Source organism: Tigriopus californicus, chromosome 1, assembly GCF_007210705.1.
Source record: "Tigriopus californicus strain San Diego chromosome 1, Tcal_SD_v2.1, whole genome shotgun sequence".
Taxonomy (NCBI): Eukaryota; Metazoa; Arthropoda; class Copepoda; order Harpacticoida; family Harpacticidae; genus Tigriopus; species Tigriopus californicus.
In genome coordinates, this window is record NC_081440.1 from 1,114,619 (window position 1) to 1,131,104 (window position 16,486).

General features: G+C 42.7%; 1 protein-coding gene and 1 long non-coding RNA gene across 5 annotated transcripts in view; one reads left to right on the forward strand and one right to left on the reverse strand.

Moving 5' to 3' along the window:
* LOC131890223 (uncharacterized) overlaps positions 1–16,442 on the forward strand; it is a gene marked incomplete at its 5' end in the record, with an annotated part of 31,073 nt that extends 14,631 nt beyond the window's left edge. The window contains 8 exon segments of one of the 4 annotated variants that reach the window (XM_059239532.1): positions 9,834–9,998; positions 11,725–12,036; positions 13,130–13,318; positions 13,594–13,902; positions 14,058–14,165; positions 14,854–15,201; positions 15,789–15,980; positions 16,151–16,442. In XM_059239532.1, coding sequence (XP_059095515.1) covers positions 9,834–9,998; positions 11,725–12,036; positions 13,130–13,318; positions 13,594–13,902; positions 14,058–14,165; positions 14,854–15,201; positions 15,789–15,980; positions 16,151–16,188 — 1,661 coding nt within the window. In that variant the 3' untranslated portion in view covers positions 16,189–16,442. 4 annotated transcript variants of the gene reach the window in all.
* LOC131890279 (uncharacterized) lies at positions 3,661–5,538 on the reverse strand. The gene is made up of 2 exons (XR_009374292.1): positions 4,390–5,538; positions 3,661–3,997 (listed from the first exon to the last, which is right to left on the reverse strand). It is a non-coding gene; the product is annotated as an uncharacterized LOC131890279 (long non-coding RNA).
* Positions 16,443–16,486: the final 44 nt, after the last annotated feature.

Consider the following 16,486-nt stretch of genomic DNA (forward strand, 5'->3'; position numbering starts at 1 on the left):
AATATTTCGAATATGAACTTGAAACATCAATTGATCAATGGTCCTTTCTATGGACTATCTTCAGCCGAGGTTTGTGACGAGGATTTTGTCTGACAATAGGTTCTTTCCAGACATGGAAACTTGAGGGAAAATATTTTGAAGGCTGTCTGCCACTGTCCATATGGATCAGTCAAGTTCTCCTCTGGGTACGAATGCTGAAGAAAGGGAAGGTCGAGGCTTTGCCTCCAAATGAAAGCTCGACATTACTGTAAAAGCGGCCAACGGAAGGCTCAAAGAAAGTTTTTCTTCCTTCCTCCGTTTCCCGTCAAGCTCGTCAGGGTTTCCGTGGAACGATTGCATTAATTACCATTTCAACAGTGGCCCCTGATAGAAATTCAGGTTGATGCCGATGTTTGGACAGTCTGGGGTTGGTGGGCACACCCTGGATCCACAAATACCGGATGCCTAAAGACCCTAGGAGCGTTGGACAGGGCTTCTTTCTATAGGGTTTGAAGGGTTCCGTTGCCAATTGAGTCGAATGCTTGTGCCACTGGATCTTATCTTGACAGGTCGGCCTTTGAGTTCTCAATCGTTTCCCCCCTTTTTTGGGTGGCTCTTACTTTCCTCAAAAATGCCGGTGTTCCACTTTAAGGGTTGCCAAGAGGTTAGAAATCGATCTTCAGTCCAACATCTGAAGAGGAGGTTTGAAAAAGAAAACCATCACCTTTCCAATTTCCGCACAAATTCAATCGAATCCTCGCTCGCCATCTCTTTCGGGAAAGGCCGCCGTGATTCAATGTTTCGTACATGGAGGTCATTAATTCGTCGAAAAGCCTTGAAAGAGAAAGGAAAAACCGCCCTATATAAGACCCAACGGAGTGCAAAAGCAGGACGAGGAGGAGGAGAAGGACGGGAAGGAGGAGGATCTGTCCTTCAATCTTCCCACTTCCAAGGCTACTACCACACTCCATAACCCCCTCTCACAGGATGGACTCTGTTCGCTTCGTTCTTTTTTACTTTCGTCCTTCTTAAGCGCATGGAGCACCGTAGACGGAACAGTTTCCAAGCCAGAAATAGCAATGCGTGTTCCAAAAATAGACCATCTCCAGCAGTGCGTTTGAGGCCTCGCTGGTTCACTGACTGACTGCACATACTACTCGTACATGTAGTTGGTCGGTTGGATTGTCATGTTGGCATGAGAATGTGCGTACGTGCACTGTCCGTGAAGAAGGGCACAGAGGGCTGCCTGGAAATGCTCTTGCTGATGGATGGCCATTTGTATTCGTTACTTAGCTTATGATAAGTAATTTATGACCAGTTTACACGCTCAGTGGAGACAAAGAAATTGGTTCGCACACATTCTACGACAGGCTGGTGTAAGGTAAAGAGGGTACACCAGGAGATGTGAAAGTTTAAATTTGTTGATATCCTGTTAAAAATAGTTCAAATGAATAAAAAAAATGCCTGACCTAGTAACATAGTGCGTATTTTGCACCACATTATTCCATCAGAAGTCATCATTAGCGTAAAAATTCAATTAACTAGCTGTATTGTATAGCCAATATCATTGAATTCATCCCTTCCCTATCTTTCATTCAAACATTTAAATCAAGCCTAAAGTTCAAATGCCTCTCAATCATATCTTTACTTCATGATTTAGTAATCACTGTCGAAGTATTCAGAAAACTCTAGTTAAGATATTCCATAACAGTTGGGTTGTCACTCTTTTGACAATTGCAGTCACGGCTTTTGACACTTTTGAATGCCGTTCATTCCTAAGGGCGAAATAAAAATGAATGTGTACGTGGGATATTTTGGGAAATAACAACCCCTTCTGAGTTAAGCTTTTACATTAGATCATGACTCCGAAACAAAGTAGAGAAATTATTAGGTGCCAATTCCATTCTTTGATTTAGTGAAACCTTTCAAAATTTTAACGATGCAAAATGAAAATAGGCTGAGAGATTCTGTGATTATTATTCGAAATGACTGACCGAAGTTCCTATGAAAGAAAGTTAGATGAAACCTATAACACAGGGGCATTTCAAAATGTCGTCAGTTAGGCACTAAGAATAAATATTTAAACAGTTCACTTGTCAACGATCAATTCTACACATGTGGATGCAATGCCCATGATATGTCTGCAATCTCTTCGCGAGTTTCAATAGGGATTTTGAAAATCTACCTTTTTTTTGTATGCTATTCTGGACTAAGAAGATGTAGAAAACTCATTTTATTATGAACCCTAATGTTTTTTGACCCTCGGAAATGCAAATAGGTCAAAGAAATGCATCAGGCAAGAGTATTGAAGCACTCAAAAGAATGCTTCAAATGCTCAATCAATCAATCCAAACCTTGGTTTTTCATTCCAATTTTCTCTCGCACTGGAAGATATTTACCGCAAGCATTTCTGAAGTATCTTGCGCTAGTTAAAATGAAATAAAATGTCAAAATGTAATGCCTAGTAATTTTGAAGCCTTTGGGTGGTCTAATTATTTGTCTGGTGATCTAGTAATCTGGTGAATCTAGTAATCTAGAAAAGCAAGAGTTTTACACGGAACAGTGAAAGAATTATGGACACGCAACCTAAGTTACTGTTTTTACTCTCAGAGGTTCAACTCAAGAGTTGAATCCAGGGCTAGGAATGCGTTCATTCGTGATTCAATTTTCTTTCTGTTCGCTTTCGTGTTGATTGCATTTTCACTCACCTGCCTGAAGCTTTCACAAATTGCCATTGCAATATAAAAGTAGCTTAAAGAAGGTCAATTTATCAGAGCTCGACACTTTTGTTTTGGAACCGTCAAACAAAGTTTTCAGAAAGTACTCAACTTGTTTTGTAGTTACCTTGGTAATTTCAAAATCGCCCAAATCTAACTTTCTTTACGAAATTCGAAGGCTGATTAGTTGGCTGGCGTACACGTCTTTTGATTCGGCTAATCCAAGTCTCAACCAAATATTGTTGATACATATTTGTATTGCTTTTCTCTATCCACCTAATTTTCATTCACATTCCAGGAGGCTCTGTTGGAGATGGTCCGGGCTAAAAAAGTACTTCTTTCTTTCTATTCACACAAATAGCCTATACACAAAAATTGTAGGAAGTAGGAATCCAAACATGTAGTTTGTCTTTAGCAATCCACCATTAAACCTTATATATACTTCAACAACATGTGGGTCGGATCACATATCTCCAAGGAGTTGTTGGTGACCTCAGATAACCCCTGAATCAGGACTTCAATCGGTCAGAATCTCCTTTGAAAAGACCCTCTCGGCAGCTCGATGAGGTTCTCAATCATCCCGATTATTTTGGCCTCAGGTCTTCAGATGGGAAATCAGACGCACAAAAACGAGCCGAATCAGCACTTGATTTCGCTCCTAACGAGGCTAATCCCAATCAATTTGGGGACAGGCTTCTTCTTTTTGTCAGCCGAATCCCAAGTTTGGCCCACAAAAGTTATGGGCCTTCGTATGGAATGAGCGGAGGAAATATGGGACTCAAAGCCGAGAACCAGACTTTAGGACACATTAAGGCTCTATTGAGCCCAGCCAAAACAAGATTGACGAACCAATTTTATGCCTTGACAGCTCTTTTTCATGGACCTCGAATATGAGCGAGTTCCTTTAGTTTTCGTGAGTGTGGGGACCGTTTACCATTTCTCAGGATGAAGCGTGACAAGATGATTAAATGAACTTTGAACAGGAATATATTAGCTAAAAGCACAACATCGCCTTTGATATTACCAAAAATAACACTCATTTTATCACAATTGGGACGTCTTTTCCAATTTCTGGAACACGATGGGTCCCGTCCATCAGTTTGAGACGTTGTGATCCAAGAAGTACATGCCAACTATGGGGAGTGAGTAGCGACCCTTGGGATCTGTTAAGGGATTTCAATCTCGGGGTCGTACTCTACGTCCTAATGGTTCAGTTGATGTTTCCGCGGTCCACTTGCCATGATGGACCACGTACTCTTCAATCGTCACCGCATGTGACTTCTCTTGGGGGTTTCCATCCTCTGTCCAGAAGCAAAAAAATATGTGTCATTGTCGAATCAAGAAGAGGTATTGTGATTTGAGATTGTGTGTGGGTGATTGATTGCTTCACCTCACAATCCAATATATGACTTCTTCTCGGCGAGAAGGCCAGTGTATGTGACTTGTTTGCGTTTCCTTATCAATTGTTTGTACATTGGAACAAACAGCTACTTCCATTGTCTCGTTCGTCGATGCTGAAACCTTTTTGTGAAGACGGACGGCCGGCCCTCACATTCCAGCTTTTTACGGCCCAGAAACACTTTGTCTTACAAGCTAGGGTATAGTGGGCGTGAACATCAACAAAACAAAAAACCAAGACCCAACATGTTCCATCAAGAGATCCAAGCTGTTTCCAATTATATCTGATTCTCACCTGATGTTGCCAAGTTCCGAGAGTGACCCTTGAAGCTTCTTTCTTCTACATGGGTCTCCCTATCAGGCAACATTCATGGATGACAAAGACACGTTGACAGGGACATAAGCTTTGTCCCAAAACTAGTCAAGAAAGTTCCACGTTCCAAGAGGTGTCACGAAAAGAAGAAGTCTTCAACTCTTCCTAACATTAATCATTCTTTAGTCGAAGGCTGTCGTTAGTTCATTAATATTTGTAAGGTTCGCGTATGATTGGCTGATGCAATTTGTAAACATGACATAAATATGAGAAGTAGTCCATGGTGTTGTTCTTGTCGTTGCTGCTGTTGTGGATCCAATAGTGAGTGGACCGTAGCACTCGCAAAAGAATGGATGATTTGGGGCCCTGGACCTTGACTTGGATTAATGTGCATGGACGCTAGAGAAAATATTTGTCTAGTGGGTCCTTCAAGAGGAAAGCGACCACAAATTCCGACCAATCATGTGGTTGAGTTCCCAACCGTAAAAAACAATTAGGAATATCTCGAAAACTTCAAAAGCTCTTGGAATCGATCGAAAAAAAAATTATAGGGATGGACCGTGGGCATCCATAAAATGTAAGCTCTTGATATCCAAAGTAAGCGCTAAAAATGGGCTCACTTACCCCATGCCGTGATTCTGGTTCGCCGTTTGAGGCAAATCTTAAGATGGCAATGCCCCAGAAGTTCCTGCCTCTTGATAGTATTTCTTTGTGATTGAAATATTTCTGGCGCTCCTTCTCTCTCAAGTGACTGAACGTCCGTTTAACAACCCTGAGGCAGTGTTTGCTCATAAAGCCAACGAGAAAGATCCTCTTAGGCCCGCCAAGGAAGGCTCCTCCAAGGCCGTCAACTGGCCTCTTTCTCTCTTTTCTTTATCGTTCTGGCTCTCTCTTTCGTGTCGAGAAAATGCAAATGCTTGGGAGGAAAAAAAATCTTTGAAAAGAAACTCTGACAAGAAGAATGGTGCAAATCTCTGGAAAATGAGTCATCCAAAAACTCAAACAAAGGGCGTCTTTCTGCCATTTCAAGATGAGGCCATTCTCTTTTCCTGGATAGGCTTCATGTTTGAAATAGCTTTATGGGCTCTCAGCTCAAACATATGGATTGGGTTAGATTCATGAATAGGATTTCGCATTGAACGGAACGGAATTTAACCACATGGAACCCTGTGGTCGCTAGAATCCACCACAAGGTGAAAGGTACTTGAAACACTTAAAAACCCTATCCTGTTGGTGATAATTCTTTATTATCTAGCCTTTAATCAATTCCAATCAATGAATGAAGTTATGAATTTCTGATTGGGACGAATCAAGCAGAATCTTAGCCGACTTATTTACCAATTCCTGAACTAAAATGATCGTCCGTAATGAACGTCACGTGCATGTTTGTCTGTCCTGTTTCTCGTTTTAAAAAAGAATCTATGCTATAAAATACTTCATTTTGAGCATTAAAGCTCATTTAGTCTCTTTAGCCACTCAACTTCACTTGAGAACTTGAAACTGAACATGGTAATTGCTCGACTTCATTTCAAGGTTCAATGAAAAGGATTGCACAATAAAGGCTCGTTTGGCAAGAAATATCTTCATGAATTTCTGTCCCTAACAAAGAAAACGAGAGAAAAGGAGACATTTGTACGAGAGGAATTGCATTGTTTTCGTTCGCAAATGGCCTTTTTGAAACTCTCAGATTGCAAATTGTTTTGAGAAAGGCCTAACTTTCTTTTCTTCAAGAGCAAACTTGCCATGGTCGTTTTATCTTTCAAAAGTCAGTAATGAACCATGACGATGCGAAGTTCATTTTGTCAGATTTATTTGGAAACACATTTGACCTTTGCAAAATTCCTCCCCCTCCCCCCCCCTTTTATTATGAATTTATTTTAAGTAGTGCTTAAAGGCCTGGACGAAAAGTACAGCATTGCCAGAGTTGGCAAGCCTTTCATTTTCTCTCAGAAATGGGAATTGGCGAGACAGGCTTTATTTTAGTTGGCCCCCGACGAACGAATCTTTCAAGTACCTGGCAGCTGCGACTCCCAAGAGGTACGTGGATTTATGAAAAACGTCAGGAGCACCAATTTGACTGGCAAGAACAATTTTGTTCAAGCTAAAATCTGCCATTGTTTCACATTGATTGGCTGATCACCAATCTTAATCCGAGCCTATGAGACATTATCTAGTTATGATGAAATGGAACCACCCAATTCATCGACCGTGTCATTATTCTCTCTGATAAGTCCAAAGATAGATACAGAAGTATTCAACCGAAGCTTAACATGCCTCGAGAATGTGAGTGCCCACGATCTGCTTCAGAGGCCGCAGGAGAAGTCGGAGAATTTGGAACTTTGCCCAATGTCTTGTCTGTAGGGACCTTTGCAAGGACAGCGTCCCCCGAGCCCAGATGTCAGTGTCTAAGTCTATCCAAGTAAAGAACACTTGGCCGTCTATCTCAGAAAATGTCAATTAATAAAGCTAGAAAATACAGTCAACTGACCTTCAAGGCCCAACAAGCGGCAGAGTAACGTTTCATTAAGATGAGTATCGAACTTGATTCTGCTTTGTCCGTTTCACAGAGTTGCTCTTCGAGTGTTCCCAAACGTCCTCTGCTCAGCGAGCCCTGTTCAAAGCTTCAAAGGCTCGCCTAGCAGTGTGACTAGAATTGGTCAAACGAGACCGTAGCTCTCACGGATCAATTCAAACCCCTTTTTTCAACAAACCGACCCCTGAGGTCATAAAACGCGCCCAAACATACGCTCTTGTCAAATAGTGCTTACTAGTTCATGTAGAAAAAGGTCACCCTGAAAAGGGCCGATCTTGGAGCTCTCGCTTTAAGCGGAGAGAAAAAGGCCTACTCTCAATCCCGAAAGATGAGAGGAGCTGAGGGACCCCTCGGAATAGGGCCTCGTCTGGTGTCAGTCCAATAAACACTACTCAAGGAGAGGAACACTCTAAAGACCCAGCACATACAAGCTTGAAAAAGGCCTTTATATTGAGGGACAATGTGGCAGATGAAGACGCCTTGATCTAAATTCAATCCATTCAGTGGCAGTAGAACTCTCAGGCTAGGTAAAGGCGGCAAATTTGAACGTGATTCGCGTCTACATACTGTCAAGGCATCGAGGAAGCGAACAAGAGGACAACCAGAAGAACGACGAAGAAGAAGATTGATCTAGTTGGAAAAAAAGTTTCTTTGAGAAAGTCTAATGAATATTGACAGCTGTGCCATGCTTAAAGACTGATGAGATTGGATCGGGTTCCCAATAGTTGTTGCGGCTAGAGGTAGCCGTACGTCTCGTGCACCTAAGGTAACCATGATAAATAAACCACAAAAGATCGTCCATAATTTTCATAACAATCCTTGTCTGTACCTAATACTTTCTTCAGCTCAGAATCTGAAGTTTTCTACGGTACTTTACCATTTGGTCGGTACCTAACGGTGTCCCATCATTCATGAATTATTAATCGAAGCATCGAACCTTCCCATTCTCCTTCATTCAGGCAGTATCCTTGTAAGAAAATGCATAAATGATAAATCATCTGTGGGACAGGACACAATAGAGTACTCAGCAGATTAAATTTTCCGTCTCTTGTGCTAGGCTATTTAGAAGTTTGAAATCTAATGCTTGTAGTTTATTATTGTTAAAGGAAGTGCCTGAACAAACATTTTCCTTTCGTAACCTACTGTTTGATCATTTACGACATGGCATAATATGCATTTTTTCGATTTGGAGTAAGGCAAGTTTATATAAGTAATATATTTGGGCATTTTGCTTCTCATCAAGTACGTTGAAACATCAACTTGTACGCGATAAAAATGGGAAGAGAAAGTTATGCGTTTCTTTCCAAAGACATTCAGCTTCACACCATGGTTGTTCGATTCAGGCTAACATTGTGTCCTTTAACTAGGAACTACGACTTGGTTTCTTTGTTAGGTGATTCTTTTTGGCCCTCAAATGGTCTCTCTCGTGGATGCTCTCTTTGCATTCTACAAGAACACACTAAATGATCCCATTTTTCTTGGCTAATGGTCAATTGAGCTCGGTGTGTTAAATCATGGAGGCACTCTAGCATCTTAGTGAGGTTACGCCATTACCATACATAACACAGGGAACGCAATGGAGGCCTACGATTTAGACATGATCGATAGCCTTGGCCTTGGTGGAGCCCTCTGTCCACCTCGATATTACGTCGTGGAAACAACCAGGGTCAAAGAAAGAAAACCCTGACTGCCCGACTGTCCATGACTTAAAGTACAGCAACCCAGGTAGCATCATTGGCTTCATCAGAAATCCGTCCCAAGATCTCCTGGATCAACTCCGGCCATAGTTCTTGTATGGCCACAGAATGCGAGATCGACATCGGGAAAGGTTTGTTAGCGGGACCACGAGCTGGCTTGGAATAATGAAGCGGTTTCCTGGTCAATTTTCAGTAATGAAAAAGTGCCTTTCTCTGAATCTATTGTGCCCGCCAAGTGGATTCATGCCGTCCCACAAATTGATCGGGGGCATCAACAAAGGCCACAAAATCTTGCTCAGTAACAGCAATTATTCTCGATGAAGCCAGCAAGTACCATCATTAACGCGGTCTTCACTTTGGTCTGAATATTGATGGAAAAGCCCTTGGAGTGTGAATGAAACACGCGAGAAAGAGGTGGAAAATAGGCACATTTTCAGATTGGGCCTCTCCTCCGACAACCGTGCTTCTAATCACAATTGCAAATGAACAGACTGACGTGGTTAACGTCTTGATCTGATCATCATCGATTTGTGTTGCCTTGGTTATACTCAATCTGGCGTTTCCCTTCCTGATAGTTATTTGAGAAGAAAAAGCTTCCCAACTTATTTGCTGGTTGAATTCAGTATTATTGTTTATTCATTGCTTTTTTGCATAAACAAGGAATAATACTCGATGCTACTTCATTCTACCTAATTGAAATTAGGGGCCCAACTCTGGATTCTTTTGCACTTTCACATTTCCACTTTGAGTCCCAAGGGAGACTAAAAGAGACAACGTGCAAGATGGCCATAAAACCTCGCGTACATACGGACGAAGAAAGTCGTGCCGTTAGCTACTAATCATACTTGGAAAGACTTTTTTGACAGAAAATATTGCCCGTCGTAAAGCGTTGCAACCTTTTCGAAATGACCTTCCCAATGGAGGGATACTCGAAGGCGGCCATGATACCTACGTAGAACCAGCATTGCACTAAAAGTGACTCGAATTGAAACTTCTCCGACGTTTCCGTTTCCCCCTGCTGACAACTTTCAAGACCTTATGGAAATGAGATTAAGAACGATGCGCCAAATTTGCCTCATTCCTTATTCCATTACCGATTAGAAATGGGGGCTAATTTGCAACTAAACGAGCGTTCTAATGTGGTATGAATGAAAGTTTTCCGATAAAGATTCCCATTCGTATTACTTTGTTTTCAGTGAAGAAGCTCCATCAAACATGTTCCTACGATCAGCAATGCAAGGTGACCAATCCTAGCTCGTATTGCTTCCAATTTGAGCAGGGCGACCTTCGCTGTTGGTGCCAACCTGGTTTTCATTCTGAATTGATCCAAGAAAACCCCATCAAATACGGTTGCCTAGAAGGTAAGGAAAAGTTGTACATGTATTTTAGCAGTTTAGGTACTAGAGTCGAAGGGTTGAACCTTTCCCAACCAGCGAAGCTAGTCATCACTTTGTCCAAGGCAGTGTCGAAGTCCGTATTAGATTGGTTCTCCGTCTGGGGATGTGGTTAGGGTCTTTATAAAAGTTTCCATAAGAAAGGTCGGGGAGGAGAACATTCTACGCTCTACTCGATAACATATCAATTATGAAGAAACCTCATTTGTCTTGCATAGTATACAAGAAACTCTGAGCGAAGAAGCCTGGTCTGGGATGTACCCATTTGATTGGCATTGCCGAGGGTAAGACATCCTGTGATAGCCGAGATAAAAGGCTCACTGCGTGGCCATGGCAGAGAAGTTGATAAAATGGAAGATAGAACTTCACCCGTTACCATTGTTGGCCTCCAGCCTTATCCAAGGCCTGAATGGCTTGGCACGTCCGATTTTCCACAAAGGTTGGATCCAATTTGAGGAGATGGTCTTGGAAATGTCGAATCTAGAAATTGGACTCTCGAACGAAGCGTTATTTTTACACTCGTGGGTAATTGGAAACAGAACTTTAAAGGTTTAAGGAGAACCAACGAGTCCCTCGAGAGCAATTTTCGCACTTAGCCAGGTGCAAAAGTAAAGTGCAACACAAAATTATGTCCAAGAAAAAACGTCAATGCTGTATTCCTCGTGAACTTTGCATAAATACTCCATCTGTGGGACATCGTTTTGATTACACCTGTTTTTTTTTCATTTTCATTCATTTGAGAGCAATGAGGTACAATAAAAGAAAATGGCAAATCACGACGGTGGCTGAAAACGCATTGCTTAATCCAATATGATTGATTAGTTCGTCAATCCTAATATCAGAGTGCCATTTTCGAATTGATTTTTTATTCCATTGTGTTTGACGTACAATCTAAGGTTTTTGAATGATAATCCTTACGGTTACGTTTGAATGTATCACTTCCTACCCTAATACAAATTCCTTTGGGTCTTACATTACCTGAGATGTGGACATGTTGTATAGAGTTTAAGATTTATATCTGCTTGATATGATACATGAACTGCTTAAGGCTTGTTTTTGAAAAATAGAAATGGATTTCTTTTATTATTACCTTCTTGAGTTACACATCAATAATCTCGATGAGACGTTGGTGCCTCTCTTGATGTGAAAAATGAGCCACAGTGACACCCAGCCAATTTATAAAAAATAAATTCTCCATCATTTTTTACAGATGCAAAATTGACAATTTGGCTTTACATATTGAAGTGAATGAATCCAGAGCCCTAGCTATATGAAACTTTAAGATCTAGATAGAAATAACGCCTAACTAGCCAAAAGCATTATTCCTGGTTTCAGTAGCAGTGTTAACTAGCACCTAAATTGACAACTCTTCGCCTAAGGAGGAAAAGCCCATCTTGGGTTTGACTGATCGCTTTTGTCGATTCTTCGACCCTGGCCACTTCTTTTCGTAGAGAAACAGTTTGACCCCATTAGGAAAGTCTATTAAAAGGATCTTTGCTTTAATGTTAAAATTTTGCAGAAAAAGCCACGATTGAAATGATTCACACTTTTGTGAAAAAGTACCCATTTGGATAATACTGCGTCAAGTACGACCTTGAAATCCAATGGAAACAAAACTGTGAAAGAAAGAGCCGTGGGTTGAAGATGGGTTGAAGAATAGAACTTGGTCATTTGGTGTTCTCTTTCATTCCAGACTTGGGCAGCCATCTTAGCAAGCATTCGGTATCAGCATTGACAGCACTGACCATCGGACTCTCAATTCTCTCGTGCCTGCTCTGTTTGATGTTCCGGATCTTCACCCGGTCTCATTGGAGCACAAGATCCAGTCGGTCTCAATACTCGGTGCCTTCACCGCCCAATCGCGAAACTAGCCAGGGCGGTTCAGGAGCAAGCCGCAAAAGCTCCAAAGGCTCACAAGGCAAACGTCTGTCGGCGGGATCGAATGGAAGTGCTGCCAAACGAAGTTGTCATGAAGCGCCTGAAATTATGCTTCATGGTGAATTGGGTAAGGTCATGTCGAGTGAGAAGGTAACTGGCGAAGCGTGGACCTCTCTCTGTGACATGTCCCCCTCATTTTATGGTTACAGAGTGATAAAGATCATCCTCGTGTCCTCTTTAAAAAGAGTGGCTCTGTTGATTGCTTTCAAGTTGCCCCTTTTGTCACAATACTGGAATAAGCTCTGGACATTCAGTTGAAACGAATGTGCTATTAAGTTGAAAGCAAGTAAGCTTTGGAGGTTCAAAATTGAACTTCAACACATTCTCCCTTGACGCCATAGCAAATTTTTCTGACACTAGCCTTTACTTTGTGAGCTACCAATATTAAAGCAACATCAAACGACCACTCTCTCACCTCAGTCTGACAAAAAGGAACCAAACTGATTACGGCCTCAAGATTTCACATCTCGAGATGAAAATTCACAAGAACACGAAGAGAGGTCTTTTTGAGCCAATTCAAAGTCTGAAATGTTAGCTCAAAACTCAGATATACTATGATACTGTGTGCTGTACATGACTTTGGAACCCCATGCATGCTCTTTGAATGGACAATAACCCTCTAAAGCTAGCTAGCTTAGTCTATGACTTGTCAATTTCTTACACCCACTAAAACTCGAGGAGACCAAGTGAGCATGGCTATTGGACCGTGTCGGGTATTTTATTTTTGTTATCCGCAACGAAACTTTGGCATCGCTCCTCTGGGAAATGGCTTAGATCTGTCTATATTGAGTCAATATTTATGGCCGCTTCTACTTAAATGCCTCCAAGCTGCAGGGGGATTTTCTAGCGGTTTTCCTGCTCCCACTGTGGTCTTTAAAGTTTCCGGCCTTTTTCTCTGCGAGTATTGGTGACTTAAGGGTTGGACTTCTGTGAGTGTACTTTTGGCAATGAGCAACGTTCTAGATAAAAAGGAGGAGAAGAAGAGACCAACTATTTGGAAATTCTTATCGTGCGTCAAGGACCTACCAAGGGTCAACAGAGTGCCAATGCCACCAAATGATCCCGAAGCTCGCTAACAACGTAGATTGGTTGTCTTGCTGGTGCCATCCAATGCATTGTGGTTACCGAGCTGAGGTCTGAATATTTGTTTCTTTTTCCAGTGACTGAGCAACACTTAGATAGCCTTGATATTGAGAAGCAGCTCTACCGGCCGGCCATTTATAACTCCTTGAAGTCGCCTCAAGTCGGAACAAGTCCTGCCATCCCCAGAACGACTGGTTCCAGGAACAATTCGTTGACGACCTCCAGTGGAGAAAACAGTCGAAGGCCCTCAGGCCAGTTTTGTGAAGGTATTGATTGTGTGGATGTTGCAACCTCGACCAAGTCATGGGCAATCGCCCGCAGTATAAAAATAGCTTGAAAGGCAATGGGTAATGTTATTTATTTGGAAACCAACTTCTCATCCCGATTCAAGCGGCCTTTTTATTTGGCATTTTTTTCGAATGAATCCATCACCGAAACTTTCATCTCAACCTAATTCATTGTCGTGAAAGATCCTAGTTATGAATACCAGCCTTATCTAGTGCATATTTGGCAAAGTAACACCATGGTTTGATCTTTCTAGAGTGGCCTGAAGGCTTTACCGACGCCGACACGGAGTACGAACAGCATATTGCGATAGTTCCGAATCCACGTGCCAAACGACGCCAAAGCATGGCGGACTATGCTTTCCCTGAACTCCATTCCCGGTCCAAGGGCAAGAAGGAGCCCGAGAACTTGCTCATTCTCACACGGACCAGGGTGGATAAGCATGGTCGAAGACACAGCGTGGCTGTTCCATTAGTTCCACCCCCCGACGGTGAAAAGTTTGAAGGTGGCTACCACATGGAACGGAATCCAATCACTGGCGGAGCCAAACTCGTCCCACCTGCAAGTGAGTCAAACTTGAACATTTTTTTTAGAACATTTGAACTGATTCAAACACGGTATGTGGTTGGATGCCTTTTCTGAGCTGAGGTCAGGTTAGGAGATACACAGTTTAATCAGCCAAAATCAGGACGTTGATCTGATGGCAATGTTTTTTCGCAGCGGATAGTGGACGTCGACGGAGCTATGATAATGGTTCCCGAGAATGTCGACGAGGGAGTCATGAGAGATCAGATCGATCCAGACCGGAGAGCCGCTCTCCAGTCCCAAGTAAATCTTGCCACACTTTTTAGCCTTGCTTTACTTTTTTGTTGGTTTTTCCTTGGACCTACTTTCACCACCACCATCACCACGAGAGGGAGAGCAAGGTTCTTCCAATCTCGTTGAGAAATCCTCTCTGTAGATATACGACATTACGAGTTCATAACTGCACCCTGGGGTCCGTGCTCCAGAGGCCAGCCTCACCTGGTTTTCCTACGTACAAATCGACAAGTTATTCATAGCGAGCCAAATATACAGAGAGCATTCATTTCATTGACCGCAAATGCATGTCTATACCTGGAGCCTAGGTTATAACTAACGAGAAAATCAAAGTTGAAAGTAATTTACCAACTAATCATATTTCCTATCTCCAAACTTTGTTGCCTAAAGCTATAGTTGTAAATAGATTTTAATGCATACTACATTGACTTGGAGACCCGCCGACAAACCCATGGCTATGCCCCTCTATGCCGTTTTCGAGACCTTTTCTAGCACCATTGCTGGTTGTGCTCATATTTAACCACTATGTGCTACTGCAACAACCTAAAAAACTGACCACGCTAAGGGCCTCCTCCCTTCTACACACATGTTTCACCCATGCGATTGATCTTGAGACTGCCCACCACAACGCGCCAGCCAATGTACATTTCCGAGCACTCGCTATCTATCTTTCTCCTTTTCCTTCTTTCCCCTTTAGTCAATCCTAAATCTGTGATATCCAACGCTGGAGGAAACGGCCGCACTCCAGCGACCTCGTCATCCTCAAGTGCCTTACTTGGTCCTCCGACCGCCTCGACCACAACTTTAGGCGTTGGCGGCGGTGGTGGGTTTAGCCGCTTTGACCGCAAGAGCTCGAGATACCGTAACAGGACAATATCAGGGCTTCCTACCATTGGGGAGGCCAACCAACCCAATCGGTCTCGAACGCGCCGGTCAGCTTCCGATCGAGGTTCTGCGAGACGGGGCTATGGTACTGGCTCGCAAAAGGTCAAGGCGAAAGTCGACGTGGAAGCTGCAGCAGCCACAAATACCACTGATACCAAGGGTACACTTACTCGTCGTCGTACTTGTGACAAGACCTTGTAGGAACTCCTGGTCAGAGTAGGATCATGAGATTCATGCGTGAACGTGTAACGTAGAAGATCGTCTCTTTAATAGAAGGCAGTTAGGTTGAGCTCGTCCTTTATCATTCTCTTGTGCAGTAATTAGTTGTCGTCCACCGTACTTACGAACGTGCGTTTCTTAGTCATTAAGCCCTGCCCCGCTCCAATATGTAGCGTGCCTACAAACCGAGTAGTTGGAACCATTTCCCTTATGGTTCAGGAAAGCTTACAATCCCCGCAAGGGAAGCTCGTAGCTATCCCTTGGCCCTGCCTCTCCTTCCTTCACATTTACTCCTGCAACCCCTGTTGTTGCACTTGTTCCGTTTTTTGGACCATTTTTCACCGACCATTAGGTTCATCAACTAAAGCATGACCTATTTTATCTCTGCATTCGTGTGTGTCATTGTTTTTCTTTCATGCTTGCTCGGTCACTACTTCAGAAGTTTTTTCTTTGCAATGTGTGGTGGAAAATAACTTTTTTATGGCGACAACTATTCCCAAATCATGATGGTCATTGTATGTTTTATAGCTGGCCGAACTCGCCGAATGAGCCTACAAATTCCCCAATCCAATGGAGGCGTGAACAATCTGGCACGCGATATGGAGCGGCTCAAAGTGGGTGGTGCTCAAGGTGGAGCCGTCGGGGGTGGTGGCAGCTCATCCGGAGCCGTGTCTCCACGCCCTCTAAAACGGAAAACTTCGCGGCGAAGCTCAAGATCAAGTAAAGATCCTTAATTAGTTTCCCTTGTGCTTATGCACTCTCCGAGTTGCACTTGTTCAATGACAAAAAAACATATTATGATGCGTTTCGTTTGAACGTGCTTGAACGCAGAGCCGAATATTGTCGCTTGATCGCAATGATGTAATTCCGGGCTCTACTTTTCTCCCTAGGTTTCCTCCATTTTTTGGACTTGGCCATTGCCAAATGAAGTGATAAACGTAAAAAGCGACGTGTTTTAAACGGGTTGGAAGACATTCTTGGTATCAAACATGTGCATGTCCCAAAAGCTATCTAACTATTCCCCTTCTTAATGCAAGATAAAAGCCCTAGAACCTTGAACCTTGTTCTCCAACCAATCTCCTTGCCATTTGATCTTGGCTAGCAGCGTCCATATTGGACGCTTTGATGTCACTCACCTCGAGTTTGACATTAGCACATTAACTACCACCATAAGCGGCAAAATTCAATCGACGGAATGCATGAACAACTGAACCATTACAATACTA